Source organism: Numida meleagris, chromosome 2, assembly GCF_002078875.1.
Source record: "Numida meleagris isolate 19003 breed g44 Domestic line chromosome 2, NumMel1.0, whole genome shotgun sequence".
Taxonomy (NCBI): Eukaryota; Metazoa; Chordata; class Aves; order Galliformes; family Numididae; genus Numida; species Numida meleagris.
Genome location: NC_034410.1, coordinates 16,314,477 through 16,330,536, shown reverse-complemented (window position 1 = coordinate 16,330,536; position 16,060 = coordinate 16,314,477). Strand labels below are relative to the sequence as shown.

Sequence of the window (16,060 nt, the reverse complement as noted above, 5' to 3'; positions counted from 1 at the left end):
TCCCCTGATGCTTTACAGGGGTCAGAGTGGATGAAAATCACCAAAGAAGTTGCATGACCTCTGCTACTTCAAGGATGCCATATGCCAAATGGGAACTGGGCTTTGCAGCTACACTCGAGCAAGACCTGTTAGCCTCAGCCTGTACTTACCCGCTCTCTCACCTGCAGGCTTCCTGAACACTGCTAGGAGGAGCAACACTGCTATACAAAGCAGCATGCATCTCTTCCCAGGGCTGACCATAGCTACATTTTACATACCATTCTAATGCAGCAGAATGGCTTCACTGGTCTCTTCCTAGTAGATAATATATCATACGTGAACTTAAAAATTCATTTAAAAGCAAAAAGAACAGCAGCAACTCACTACAATGTGTAGTTTACAGATATTTTACTTTCAGAGAAAAAAAAACCACCACAAAACAACCCACAAACCGCAGCAGCCATATGTTCTACTTATCTAAGAAAGGTGAGTAATATCTAACAGTTCTGCAACATTTCTACCTTAAGCATGCAATTAATTTCAAGTATATTGATCTAAGGCCTGGTTTTCTTTCCAGTTTCGTAAGAAATAGCTTTTAGGTTACGTGAAACCTGCCTTGTTGGGTGTTCTTTTTTTGTGTTGGTTTTAGTTTATTGTTTTTCTTTTTTAATGGTTCATTTCATTGTACTGCTCAAAAAACAATGCCACTTTCCCTTCCACCTTCTTATGCCAAACTCATTTCAAATCTTCATGGGACCACCCATACCACTAGCCTCACATTTTCTTGCTACTTCTTGATTTCTGAAGTCCAGGAAGCTCCTGTCAGATTGAATTTGCCTATACAGATGAATTCTTACCTATGTGTTTGCAAACTTGATCAAACTTAGTGACAGTTGAGCATCTGATACTTAAAGCTCTAAAAGCATCCATTTGTCTCTATCTTTCCTACTCAACAGATGAGACTACTTTAAATTATAACATTAAGGAGATTATTTTTTTTAAAAGGCCATATAGTTTCTACAGACTTTTATGTATGGTGAGAATACTGCTACATCACTTGCCTCTAGTTACTGTACTGGAACTGTGATTTTTTATAAAGCCTGCTCCTTAATGCTGCACAAGAACACAGCAAGTTCTCTTTAGTGACTGGCTGAATGCTAGGTGAGAAACACAGGTAACATCCACCTTGAAAGTAGTACTGCAACAGAATAGCACTATTTTATATCCTTAGTAAGTGGATTCTATTTACAAACATCTCCATGCAATATCCAGGCAGGGTTTTTTTCCCTCCAGTTCTGCAGGAAATAAGTCAATTAGACTTTCATCTGTCCAAATTAAGAACTGAATAACATTCTGTAGTAAGTTATTTTATCCTGTGTGTTCAAAAAAAGTATGTAATACCCAACCTCCTCTCACATTATTTTCTCTCATATCCACGATAAATTCTGAAACAGCCAAAACGTTTGAGTTCTGTTAAACTGGGAAACAAATCAGCTTTATATTTATTCACAATGCAGATGGTCCTGGCACATCTCCCCCTTCCTGTACGTGACATATCATCTTTTTGTGCAATTCATAGAGTAAATCCTCCTCAAAGGTTAAGACTCTACCAGAGCAATCTGAAGTACTCCAACTGTTAAAAAGCAATTATATGGTTAAAAGCATGTTTTATGTTTTTATTAACTGTAGGAAAGTCTTTAGTTTATGGCTTTATTCTTAATACATTTTTAATAGCATTTTAATAGGGAGAAATGGATGACACTAGAGCCTTCCCCCCATCATTATATTAAGTTATATAATCGTATTAAAATATTATAAGATAAGAAAACAACAAACCTGACCACTCCAAGCACAATAGAGGTTACATATGAAGCTCCATTTGTGATTGATCACGCAGTCCAGAATCTTGAATTGGGCCATGTCTTGCTATAGCGCAGACTGCTGCTGTGCTCTGACTCAGCTTTTGTCCGAGTGATACTGAAGGATATGAGAGCTATGCAGTAATGACATTCAGGAACAAGGACCTTCCTTCCTGCTCAGACTCCCTTCCCACCCCAATCATGTGTCAACTCAACAAGATAAATTGACAGAACTGCATAACATTCTTCAAAACAACACTTCCGAAACTGTCAAATCATGCATTCTTGAAAAAGAAATGGGAAATCAGAACATCCTAAGAATTCTCACTACAGCAAATACAAAAAAGGTGCTCTCAAGCTGTGCTTGTTCTTTTTTTTTTTTCCTACTGCCGCTGAAACCAGTCCAAACATCACCAATCATTCATATCATGGATCTTAAACTTGCTAAGGCACAGCTATGATACTGGCTTCTGCATTTTCACAAGATCCAAAAGCTGTGTCTTCTGTTTTAAAACACAGCACAATATGAGCCACTTTCCAAAGCCAGGAAAACCTCACAGATTTCACTGAAGTCACAGAGGTTCACATGCTTCATGTTCTTAAATGATGACCCCCCTTTAACCCATCAAAGCACTATGCATAGGAATGCTGTCTGCCTTTTGTAACATAGGAAAATGACTGCCCCATGGGGAGGCGAACAAAAGATGGAGCAGTGGGATCCTGAGAACCTGAGAAGAAATAGTAGAAATGTTTCTTTCTTCCTTTATGTATTTCTCTTTTGCAGTTTGCAGACAACCCTATCTCAGATATACACTTCACCTTCTATGAATTGTCTAACTTGTGTACCTCCTTCCCCTTCAGTGATCATTACATGAACCACTAGCCTAGTTACAAAGCAACTTTAAATTATCTGAGGCTTAAGCACCACAACTAATGAACAAGCTCTTCAGTACCAGCCAGACATGGTTTTATCTATCAACTGTAGCTCCAAATATCTTAAAACCAGAATGTCTTATTTCTGGAAAATGTGTGATATCCCAAGAAACTTCTCAGTGAGAACAGGCCCCAGAATTCTGACCTGAAGCCAAGAAAGGAGCAGAGACAGCTCCACAGGACACAGGTGTCAGGTACCTCCATACCCATGCTCAGCTACTCCTCCAGTAAGAGGAAGACAAGGAAAGCACAAGGGAAGAGATGTGGATGAGAAGAAGGAAAGAATCCCTTTAGAATGAGCATTCATGCATTGCCTCGAGGAAGAACATCTGTGAGATGCAGGAGACTTGTCTATCTTGAGGGGGTATCTAGCAAGGCCTACACAACCAGGTGGCCAATTCAACCTTTGCTTTACTAACAGCCAAACTACTGAAAATTGCTTCGAACATGAAAGAAAAAACACACATTAAAAGCAGTCTGGAAATAAACTTGTACATAAGAGCCAAACTAATGGCTGGGCCAAATAGCAGCTTGCAACACTGAAGTAGTTACACAGATACAGTCTCATTTGCTTTTAATCAAATCAAAAAAACTTGTTCCAGATTCTCATCCCAAGGGCTCCGGGAATTAATGCCAGAGTCCAAGCAAAATCTCTTCTCACCAACGTGAAGAGTCTGAAGATTGCCAGAACACAGCTGTGTGCAAGAGATCTATGCTGTTTAAGACATACATGGCAGAAATTCTCTATTATCATTATGGAAAAGGAAGAAGAGCAGTATCAATGTGACACTGCACAAAAGTAATATAGCCTAAGAAAAAAAAATATGGAAATTAAAGTGCTTGAGATATTAGAAGCATAAGAGCTCCTTGTGCAAGTTAAATGGCCAGCACTGAAGCAGCCTGTGCTGACAAGAGGCTGGAAGACAAGTCCTGCTTAGCAACTATTACTAGGTGGAACAGACACACTTCCTCACAGCAGACATCATAACTATCTAAGCCTGAGAAATCTTGGAGCAGGAGGATGTTTGGGGAAGTCTGATGAGAGGAGGATTCTGCAGAGATGCCAGAGCAGAACGAGGCAGCGAGGCATTCAGGAAAGGAAGGCAGGAAGGAGGGAGGAGCGGGCAGGGCACCCTGTGGGAGCAGCAGGCAGGGGTGCTGGCGAAGCCCATGCAGCAGCTCAGCAACAGCCAGCTGAACATCAGTCACGCTGTGGAAAAACGCTGTCATCAGCTGAACAGGGTGGAGGGAAGAAGGGAAAGGAGGTCTGGAAAGTTAAGAGCAGTTTGCTTGTTTAGACCAAAAAAATCAGGCATGTTTTAACCAATATTGTAGTCCAATTCTGCAACAATCAGTCTCACTATTAACTACTTTTAGGTTTATATAGTATTATCCAGCATTTTGGCCCGCTGAAGTACTCAAACTCCTAATAAGTATTCAACGTGGCATGTTAAAAATACTGTCCAAAATTTAAGAAGTCAGTTCAGCCTCAAGAATCAAGTTTGTGCAGATCTTCACATAAGATCAACAACCATTATTAGCCTGCTACTTTTTGGCATTAATTTTCAAAGCTGTTTTAAGGAAATTCTGAAGCAACTCATCCCCCCCAAACCTGGCCAGTGCTTATGTAATACTGCAGTTCACACAGAAGTATCTAAATCCTTCAGATAAAAACATAAATTACAATGGATTGCAGTAGGGAAACATTTTCAGACGCAGTCAGTAATTGGCTTGGCTTTTTGCCACTAACAATCAATATCAAAACACTTTTAAACTTCAGTAAGCTGGAAGGAGACAAGGACCAAAGTTCTTACAAGCCTGAGTCTTTGCTCATATCCTCAGATAAAAAGAGGAGCTCGGGAACTGCCACAAGAGCTGCACCTGCAACAGTCAATTGCATTTATTCCCTAAAAAATGTCCCTCCAAGTCAGTCTGTGTACTTCTAAGTTTAATCTGCCATTACTGAAAACCATTCCTGACAGCCTTCAGCTAGCCTGACAATTGCTCCTATTTACAAGAGACAACCTCCTTCCTGGTACAAGGTTAAATCAAATTCCACTACCTTATTTTAGAACAGAATAGAATTTTCTTTACAGATCACTGTTACATGTTTGTTGGAAGACCTTCTGTATTTCTTCTAAGCACAGCTATGCTTTGGAGATTCTGCTTAGAAAATTCTTGAGTAACTGCACAAGAATTGATAGAACTACCTTCATGTAGGGGCACAGTAAAGAGTTTTCAATACTCAACTTACTAATGTCCCCCTTATAAGAAAGTTTAATAAAAAGAATTAGGTTTACATCATTTTGGTAAAAGCTTTTAGAACAAGGCTTCCACGCTGAATTTCAAACTGGGGCACAAAACCAACACAGCACGTAAAGGTACACTCCCAGCAGCAGAGAATGACAGCGGGCACGTATCCGTGTCAGCAGGCTCCAAAGGTCTCAACATTCCATTGCCCAGAGAGCCCCTTGCCACACCGTAAGATCTGAGAAAAGACACTGATGACACAGACGAGTTCAGTTACTCAGTTTTCCTGTGTCTTTACACACACTAACACATAGAAACAACTAAGGTTATCTTTTAGAGTCAGTCATGGAAAACGTACTTCAGTAAATGATGACTGGACTGAGAACACAAGTGAGCTGAGTAAGTCCCATTCCAGCCAATCACTTATTTATTACTCCACCTACCCAGTTAACAGACCAGCGCGCTTGTAACTAGTAGCCGGCGTTCCCTTGGCACTACTGTACAAAGTAACCCCAAGGATTTTGCTGCGCTCTGCACAGAGTAATTAATACTTTTTTCTTCCTCGTAATGACATTTTAGTGATTTCACAAAGAAAACAAAAGATGTACATAGACACGAGCAACAACTGTAAACAACGCCTCTGAACTGGTTCTTCCCTTCTCCCACATCAGACGTTTTCAGATCTGCAAAGCAGTTACTTTCATCAGAAGTTATAAGGTTCTAGAAAGGACAAGATTTTGTTCATCTTTCTTCTCTCACAGGCAGAAGTCTTCAGCAGCACCTCTGGGTTCCATTTGTTTCTGTTAACCACAGCTGTGCACAGTGGGCACTTGAAAGAATTTCAAGAGCAGCTCAGATGTATCTCAGTGGTTGCCAACTAGGTCTAGACTCCTAATGACCATGGTGAAGCTCCAGAGGAAGTCTGGCGCATTTTACTAAATGAAATTAAGAAGTGTACAAGAACAAGAAGGAAAAACTCATCAAAAAAAAGACACAGTCTTTCCATTGCTCAGCTCACAAGACTGACAATGAGAAAAGTTTTTACACACTGAGTCAAGAGCAGGAAGAGGCTGAAATAGGATTTCCATTCTGAATTCTTTCCCATCATTGGAATTGTTATCAAAAGCTATGAACATTAAGTAGGAAAAAAACAGTAAATGCCAAAACCACCTCCCTCCATCTTAAAAAAAAAAAAATCTGGAGTGTTTCCTTCCCCCAAATCAATTTATTTTTAGGATGCAACACAGTTGAGAGAAGTATCAACACAACAGATATCCTTCGAGGGTAAATGCAGCTGTAGAACAGCTGGTACAGAACCATTTACAAATCATACAGAGTTGCTTCTATGAACACTTTAAAGACATTGCTAATGCAGAATGAAGTCCTCATCTGTTTGGTTGCAAGAAGACTTCTGAAGTCACAGGGAGCCATTCTCACAGAACTCTGCTGTCATCCTGTTTTCAAGGACACTGGATAACAACACTGATGTGGAGACTGTTAGGGTGAATCACAGTAGAGAGAAAACCCTTCTCCCTTGAGCTACCAGTTCTCAAGTAAGCCAAAGTGCTGCTTAGGTGTTAGCTCCATGCAGTCATCTTCAGTAGTTCATTTTCAGTAGACTATTTTGGTGTTTCTTTAACTTCTGCTTCTGACACGATACAGGATGCATTTTCTCTCCCCCTTTATCTAAGTTGTTCATTTACAGATTTCTTCGTTTCAGAGAGTAGGTATCCAAAATAAGAACAGGCCTCTCACTAACTTCAGCTGCAGGAAAGCATCATTTTCTGTTATTCCACAAAAAAATGAGTATTTTACAGGAAAAAAAAAAAAACCAACACAAAAGTCTCCAAACTGAATGCTAGTACGGGAGTTGTCAATCTTTAAAAACCGGAGGAAAGCTTCCACCATTGCTCTATTGCTGAGACGCACATCCACGTTTAATGGCGACTGAAGAAATACAAAGCAACACATACTCTGAGACAAAGTACACTACTGTGATACCACTCAGCACTTCTGTAACATCACCGTGTTAACAAGATCAAACTTGTGAGAACACAAAAGGTTTCCCAAGCTTTCATCACCACTACCTCAGCTCAACTGATCATTACTCGCTTTCCACCTTCACGCTCCTGGAGGGCAGAAGAAACACAGCACGCTCCCGTGGAAATTCCTGTTTGCCTAATCCCCTGTCCCCACAACTGCATCAGCTCTGTTTCAGTGTTTATCTGCTCTCACTACCCTTTGTTTTATAGGTCAGAGAATGAAAAAAGCAAAACCAAAAATCTAAAAGTAAGGAAGCAAGTGTACTTGTTACTGTGTTTTGAGTTACATTAGTACTTTTCACCAGGTTATTTTACATCATCTCCACAAAAAAAAAAGCACTATGACTTCATTTGAGCTTTCTCTCCGTGGTTACCTTTTAAGGCCTGACCAAAACACTTCAATGCTTCTAAGTAACATAACATAACACCATCAACAAATTTGTCATCACAAAAATGATGATGACTGTAAGCTACGTTACTAATCATGTCTATATTCCGTGCATGTCTCTAGAAGACAAACTGTACACAGTGGCAATGATATGGTTCATTATTACTTTTACTAGCTTAGGGAGCAGGGACGTTTTGAATTTTTCTTCCCCAGGAACAACAGTAAACGCATCTAACTAAATCCTATCAACTTGCATGGCTTTTGTAACAACAGAACTACTTAACTGGGAAGAAGCTTTTCTGTTTGCAAAGAAATAAGCACGCTCTCACTGGCACAGCCTCCAAGCACTCTGCCTGCCAGGTGGCACCTACTAGAACAGATCATCGTCATATGCAGCACTGAAAGGTTCGGCTCTGGGTCCAAAACTGGCCTGAGCCCTTCCACAGGGGTAATGCTATCAGATACCTCCTTTTGTTTCCACATTCCTCGCTGTACTTCCACGTGACAAGTTCTGCTATTTTTTTGATCCCAGCCCAAAACCAGAACTACAAGGTTACCTGCCTGCCCAAGATTGGGCTTCAGAATCCTGCAACTTCCATTTTGGAGGAAAGAAAAAATAAATAAATAAATAAATCCTTAAATACATTAAGGCATAAATAAGTACATGGGAAAACGAAGTTCCAGCTCTGGTGATTATAAAGAAAATCCTTCAAATGCATTAGGATGCTTATTTACACAGCGTATCTACTATAACAGTTAAGTCTTATCAATAATCTCTAAATACAAGATCTGGATAAAGCTAATCACTAGGTGCAACCACAGTGAAGCACCTCAGACTATAGCCCAATATCCTCTTACTGAGACCCAGACTTCTCTTCAGCTTCTCCAATTTTTTTCCCAGTGTTATCAGATCTGTCATCTGACATTCTGAAACCATCTCTAGTTGCTTCCAGTATTTTTCAGTTTAGAAGATATACGCACTAGATCAAAGCTCTTCCTCACAGTTGCATAGCTTTCTGCCCTTTCACTAAAGCATTTGTTCAGTCAAAATTGGATAGCCCTGGAAGAAAATACACTTTAAAAGAAGTTAACATCCAGCAAGCTTTGGAATTCTAAGAAAGTCTACGGGTCATTTTAGCAATAAACTTAAAACATCAGGTTACAACATGATTAGAATTGACTTTGGTCTCACACATCTTGAATCTCCCTCTCATCATCTTTCGTCCCTCAAGATTCCATCTGCAGGAGGCAATGTAAGTTTTTGGCTAGGCTGCAGTCATGCCTGTGCTGACAGCCAAAGTTCCCCCACCTCACCTCCAGTGGGAAGCACAAATCTAAGTTTCTTCCACCCAGCTGCTGACATGCTCCAAGTTTCCAGGCACTTCCTTTTCTCCTTTCCCCTCTTCATATTTTACCAAAACCGGCCAGTGAGTTCAAGAGCAACTGCTGAAGAACTAACAGATGAGCAGACTGATAGCAACCACAAAATAAATAATAATCAGACTCAGGAGTTCTTACTTCTTTGTTTCACTCCATTACAGCATCTGTTTCCTACCCTATCTTTTGTCCAAAGAACACAGGCCCTGCATTTTCAAGTGTACTGCCCTCCAATCCTTCTACATCCTGCCACTACACAAGCCACACTTCATAGCTTTTATTTTGAACAATAAATCACTCTCTTCTCCATAATCCTACAGTATCGTTATCCTACAGAACTATAGGGATCACAGTCTTCCCATGAGAAGTAAGAAAGAATTGCAGTGCCGTAGGCTAGCATTTTTAATACATTTCAATCCACTGCTGCTTGTATTAATTCTTTATAACACCACAGACATCTAAAATAATTACGATGAAATGAGCCTATAGCCCTATTCTTGTCAAAAAAAATTACATGAGCATAGGAGAAATAGACAGGTTTTCCTGATCATTTATTTTCCACCAGGTTAAATCCCATTTTACACATTTTCCTTCTGCCCATAAAGGACAACAACAACAACAACCTGAAGAAAGACCCCCTCCCTACCCACTTTGCCTCCCCAGGTATCCCTCCATAATAGGTTTGAGGCTCTGGAACTCAACAGAGAGGTAAGCAGTCCACCAAGGAGGTTGTCCAGGACGAGGCAGTTGACTCCACACCTCAAGACTGCCTCCGCCAAGAAGGAAAGAAGGATAATTCCCATAGGTGATTCCCTTCTGAGGAGAAGGCACATGTCGGCCAGACTCTACCCACATGGAAGTGTGCTGCCTCCCTGGGTCTCGGGCCAGGGACATTACTAAAATCTTCCTGGTCTGGTTTGTCCCTCTGGTAACCACCTTTTACTGACACTTCAGGCTGGCAGTGATGATGTTGCTGAGAGAAACCTGAGGGCTATCAAAAGGGATTTCAGAGCATTGGGGCGGCTAGTAGATGGAGCAGGAGTACTGGTGGTGTTTTCCTCTATCCCTTCAGTGGCAACAAGAAATACTGAGAGGACCAGAAAAACCCATCTCATAAATATGTGGCTAACAGGCTGGTGCCATCACGGGAATTTTGTTTTTTTTTGACCGTGGGGCAGTTTACTCAGCACCTGGCCTGCTGGCTGCAGATGGGTCTCACCCATCCCAAAGGAGGAAACAGATCCTAGCCCAGGATAGGGCTTTAAACTAGTTATGAAGGGGTTAAAGTGAGGCTCGGTAGGGGTGAGCCTAGGGAAATGATGACAGGGTTGGGAGTGAGGCATATGGCTCAGATGAAGTGCATCTACACTGATGCACGCAGCATGGACAACAAACAGGAGGAGCTGGAAGCCGTTGCGTGGCAGGCCAACTATGACTTAGCTGGCATGACTGAAACATGGTGGGATCGCTCCCACAACTGGAGAGCTGCAATGGATGGCTACAAGCTCAGAAGGGATAAGCAAGGAAGGAGGGCAGCAGCATGTCTCACTCTGTTCAAGTGTTCCGATGTTGTTGAGCTCAGGGCTGGGAATGATAAGGTTGAGTCTCTATGGGTAATGATCAGGGGAGGGCGAACAAGGCTGACACCCTGGTGAGGGTCTGTTATAGACCGCGTGACCAGGATGAAGAGACAAGGTGTTCCACGACCAGATGGCAGAAGTTGTGCGACTGCCAACCCTTGTTCTGGGGAGGGACTTCAGCTTCCCTGATATACACTGGAAATATAATACAGCACAGAAGAAGCAGTCTAGGAGGTTTCTAGAGTGTATGGAAGATAACTTCCTCACGCAGCTAGTAAGGGAGCTTACCAGAGGAGGTACCTCACTAGACCTGCTGTTCACAGAAAAGAATTGGTAGGAGATCTGGAGATCAGAAGCTGTCTTGGGCAGAGGGACCATGAAATGGTAGAGTTCTCGATTCGTGGTGAAGTCAGGTGGAGGGTCAGCAAAACTGCTACCTTGGACTTCCAGAGGGTGGACTTTGAACTATTTAGGACACTGGTAGGGAGAATCCCCTGGGAGCCTGTCCTGAAAGGGTCCAGAAAGGCTGGACACTCCTTAAGCGGAAAGTCTTAGAGGCGCAGAAGCAAGCTGTCCACCTGTGCTGTAAGATGAGCTAGTGGGGAAGAAGAGCAGTGTGGATAAATAGGGAACATTTTCAGAGGCTCCAGGAGAAAAAGAGTCTACCTCCTGTGGAAGAAAAAACAGACAACTCAAGGGAGTACAAAAAAGTTGTGAGGATATGCAAGGAGAAAATTAGAAAAGTAAAAGCCAAGCTTGAATTCAACCTGGCCACTGTAGTAAAAGACAACAAAAACCTTTTTTTTACAAGTACATTACCAGTAAGAGGAGAGCTAAGGAGAATCTCCATCCTTTACTGGACACGGCAGGGAACGTGACCACAGAAGATATGGAAAAGGCTCAGGCTCTCAATGCCTTGTTTACATCTGTCTTCAAAAGTCAGACAAATTATCCTCAGAGTAATCTACCCCCTGTCCTGGAAGTGTTGGATGGGGAGCAGAATAAACCCCCCATGACTCAGGTGGAAACAGTTAAGAGACCTACTACTGCACCTGGACTGCCCAAGTCCATGGGGCCAGATGGAATCCACCTGAGGGATCTGGCAGAGGTGATCACCAAGCCACTTTCTACTCATCTATCAACGTTCTGGTCGACTGGAGAGGTCCCAGAAGATTGGAGGCTTGCCAATGCGACTCGTTTACAAGAAGGGTTGTAAGGAGTTACCAGGAAAGCTTATGGAACAGATCATCTTAAGTGAGATCACACAGCATGTGTGGGACAACCAGGGGATCAGGCCCAGCCAGCAGAGGTTTGTGAAAGGCAGGTCCTGCTTAACCAACCTGATCTACGACAGAGCGACCCGCCTGGTGGATGAGGGAAAGGATGTTGATGTAGTGTATTTAGACTTCAGCAAAGCCTTTGACACTGTCTCCCACAGTGTTCTTCTAGAGAAGCTGGCAGACCATGGCTTGGACTGGTACACCCTCAGCCGGATGGCTAGGGTCCGAGAGCGGTGGCAAATGGAGTAAAATCCAGCAGGCAACAAGTCACGAGTAGTGCTCAACAGGGGTCTGTACTGGGGCATATCCAGTTTAATATCTTTACTGATGTCCTGGATGAGGGGATTGAGTGCACCCTCAGTAAATTTGCAGATGACACCAAGTTGAGGGGAAGTGTTAATCTGCCTGGGAGTAGCAAAGCCCTTCAGAGGGATCTGGACAGGCTGGATAGCTAGGCTTAGGCCAGTGGGATGAAGGTCAACAAGACCAAGTGCTGGGTTCTCCACTTTGGCCACAACAACCCCAGGCAACACTACAGGTTTGGGGCAGAGTGAGTAGAAGACTGTGTTGAGGAAGTGGAGCTGACAGTGTTGGCTGACACACAGCTGAACACAAGCCAGCAGAGTGCCCAGATGGCCAAGGCAGCCAATGGCATCCTGGCTTGTATCAGAAACAGTGTAGCCAGCAGGAGCAGGGAGATGATTGTCCCCCCTTCAGCTCTCATGAGCCAAATCTCCAGTGTTGTGTTCAGTTTTGGGCCCCACACTACAAGTAAGACATTGACACCCTGGAGCATGTCCAGAGAAGGGCAATGAAGCTGGTGAGGGATGTGGAGCACAAGTCTTATGAAGAGTGGCTAAAGGAACTGAGATTGTTTAGTCTGGAGAAGAGGAGGCTCAGGGGAGACCTTACAGCTCTCTACAACAGCCTGAAAAGAGGTTGTGGAGAGGTGGGGGTCAATCTTTTCTGCTGAGTAACTAGTGACAGGACTAGAGGGAATGGCTTCAAGTTGTGTCAGGGGAGGTTTGGGTTGGATATTAAGAAAAAATTCTTCTCAGAAAGAGTGGTGAAGCTCTAGAACAGGCTGCCCAGGGAGGTGGTTAAGTCACTATCCCTGGAGGTGTTCAAGAAACATTTAGACATGGTTTAGTGGGGAAACATTGGCGGGAGGTAGACCGTTAGACTAGATGATCTTGGGAGGCCTTTTCCAATGATTCTATGATTCTATGGAAGTTTTACCTATACAGAAAAAGCTCAAATTCAACAGACATGGGAATACTGCAAAGGTATCACAGCATCTAACTCTATGAGGCACAGCTCCTGAAGTATCATTTACAGTCTGCAAGGGATCAGAAGCCTACCTCGGCAGTGGTCAGACCTAAGCATCTATTAGGGAAATTTGAATAGCAAGGTACTGACCAGATAGATGCTAAAAGGAGCAATATCTTATGCTGAAGAAAGGAGTATATCTGAAATCTCAAGTATTGCTAGAGTTCAGACAAGTGGACATATTTTTAGAGCATGAGCAGCACTACGTACTAGTGAGCAATGCTGCAATACCTGTCTGAAGGATAAAAAGACAGAAGCCAGGTGTCCAACTTTGTTCGCATTTAACAGGCAATTACTTGCAGCATGAAGGAAACTTGACGTGATACTTTGTTCTTTCGTAACACTGGAATTTAAAGCCCTTTCATTTCATAACCACAGGATAAAAAACTTTTTAGGACAAAAACAAACAGTATGCAAAATACAACTGTAGCACTGGTAAAGACCTGTTCTTCCTCAACTAGAAGCACTGCCCCACTACATTTAGAGGAAGTCAATGGCTTCGCCCTCTAGCCTCAAAATTTCAATTACACTATGAACCCAAGGTAATTTTCAGTGGTAACCACTAAAGGGAAGTACACTGATTGCAGAAAACCACAGAATCAACACACTTAGCACCGCAGGGATGGTATCTAAGTACATCTTAGTAATAATGTGTCTGAGAATTCTATTTTTAAACGTTGCTTTGCTAGCATCACAACTCATCCATCCAAAATTCTGAACATAAAATAAAGCTCATCTCACCCTCTGGAAGCTGAGATAAGCAGAATAACATACTTTCCCACAAAGCAACATGTAAGAACACAGCTAGGTAGCATCCTAAAAGCAGAAGTTTGCTCGAATTTGCACACTAGCTAAGGCACATGGAATTCATTAGCACTAAAAACCATCAGATGATGAGTGAAGTTCACTTTCCAAATGACCTCCACTTCGTACGTGAAGTATGCAGTGCTTATATGATGAGCTTAGCCAACCCAGCCAGCTGCTCCTTGGGAGGGGAAAAATGAGGAAGGCGGGAGGTCCTGTGCTCTGCCACTTCCCTTATGCTTCTCACCATGTAACCCCCAACACATTCAGCACTGCAAATAGTGGGTCTCTAGAAACATCTCAGCTTGCCCTGGCTTTGGGAGAGAAAGCACACAGCAGCATGAGACAAAAAAAAAAAAAAAAAAAAGTGCAGTGGCAACAAGGTGAGAAGCCTGCAGGTCATGAAGAGACACAGACAGGTAAGAATCATGCCAGAGACAGCCAGGCCTCAGAGATGGAAGAAAAACTCCCTAGGGACTGGAGAGAATTGGTCGCTGAATTGTAGCGACCTCTACAATTCATAAAGACAAAAAATGAAAGCCTTATCTGAAACTGGTTCTAGAAGCAAGGGCCTACTTCACTCCAGTCAGTGAAGAGAAACTGGCTGACAACTTTTAATTTGATCTAATAATTTTTTTCCCAACCAATTCTGTAAACAGAAGTGAGTAAAATCTCTCTTTTGAGCTTCAAAACATTTTAGGGTTACCACCGTTACTAGAGGGCACAGGCAAAGCTCTACCAGAACTCTGGCCAGCAGGGCTCCACCACACTGATTTGGGAGTTATAGAGTAACTTCACTCCAACCCTCAAACAAGTATGCATGTAGCTTAAGCAATGCTTTGGAAACCAGTAATAGCATCCATACAAGTAAAGACAGTAATAAAATGAAGGACAAGCGTGGTTTCTGCGGTACAAAGACCTAAATCATTTATAACTCTACCATCACCGTTTATCATTCTTAGAAGCACACTAGTTTCAGATCCATCTTTCTTCCTCTTCATTCCCAATATCTTGACAGAAGAGAAAGATGTACACTAAAAAACTTAAAGCATGAGAGAACTTCCCAACATTAAGTCAAATCAATGAGAAATAATCCTCTAGAAAGCAGGTTTGCACTTTCACTGAAGCACTGATCCTGAAAACAAGTAGTTAAATACAGGAGCTACACAAGCAAGGCAGTTCTTTACTTAGCAAGTCAAATGCATTTTAATTTTCCCTACCAAAATATCATCCTCTGGAGTCAGGTGACAAAGAAGAACCCTGAATTGTACCTAATCATCACCCTAGTCAAAACTCGTGCGGGGAGAAAAAAGCGATCTCCTTCTCAGCCCTCACACAGAAGTTCCAGAGGACAGACTTAGTACCAAGATTAATTATCTGCTACTTCTATTCCTGTGCCTGAAACTCTTTTGTCTCCAAAAGAGATGCTACCCACACCAGTCCAAAATAGCACTGTTCTGCAGAGCTTCATCTTCATCAAGTACCATGCAGGTGGGCCTCAAAATGAAATCAATCTAAGTGTGATAAGAGAATTCGATGTTTTGCAAGCTCTGTTTTCTTAACATATGAGAACTCTACAGGCCCAGATAACTGCACTTTCCTGGCCTAAACATGGTAAGAAATAATCTCATTTTTATTAGAAAGCATATGCCAATAAAGTTTATACATCGTAATAAAACAATATCAGAGGAAGAAGAACATACAGTTCTAATCACTGTCAGTGGAGACCACCTGCGGGGCAAGCAGCTGTTGAGGCCTTTGCCCAATCACATGGTAAACACTGCTGAAGAAGGTTCCTGGACTCCAGCAGCCCATTCCACTGTTCAACCATCCTTCATGACACGTTCCTTTCCTTGTCCTCAGCTGGAATTTCCATTACTTTCACGGTACCTTTGAGCAGACTGATTGCCCTTTCCATAACACCCCTTCCAGCAGCCGAAAGCTGCACAGCTGCACTTCAGCCTTCCCTACCACAGGCCAGGCTATGCTGGCTCTGCCTCAGAGTGCTGAGAGAAGCCCGGCGACTGCCAAGCAGACAGGGAATCACATCCCTGAGCTTAGAAGATGACACTCTACGAACAATAAACATGAAACCACACCAGTTGGCTACACACGTAAAGCAGTAAGAATTACAACACCGACGCTACCAATAGCAGTTGTAAGATTTCATTTTCTCTTTCATTGACTTGCCTGAGACACCCCATCCAGAGCTTCCAAAGCAGCATGTAAAACCTTTCTC

At 42.5% G+C, this 16,060-nt stretch overlaps 1 protein-coding gene across 4 annotated transcripts in view; it reads right to left on the bottom strand.

Moving 5' to 3' along the window:
• ARHGAP21 (Rho GTPase activating protein 21) overlaps positions 1–16,060 on the bottom strand; it is a 120,389-nt gene that overhangs the window by 86,514 nt on the left and 17,815 nt on the right. For 2 of the 4 annotated variants that reach the window (XM_021388011.1, XM_021388014.1), the window contains exon 1: positions 1,816–1,929. The exons of the other annotated variants lie outside the window; for them this stretch is intronic. In XM_021388011.1, coding sequence (XP_021243686.1) covers positions 1,816–1,899 — 84 coding nt within the window. In that variant the 5' untranslated portion in view covers positions 1,900–1,929. Of the gene's footprint in view, positions 1–1,815; positions 1,930–16,060 lie in introns of those variants that run through there. 4 annotated transcript variants of the gene reach the window in all.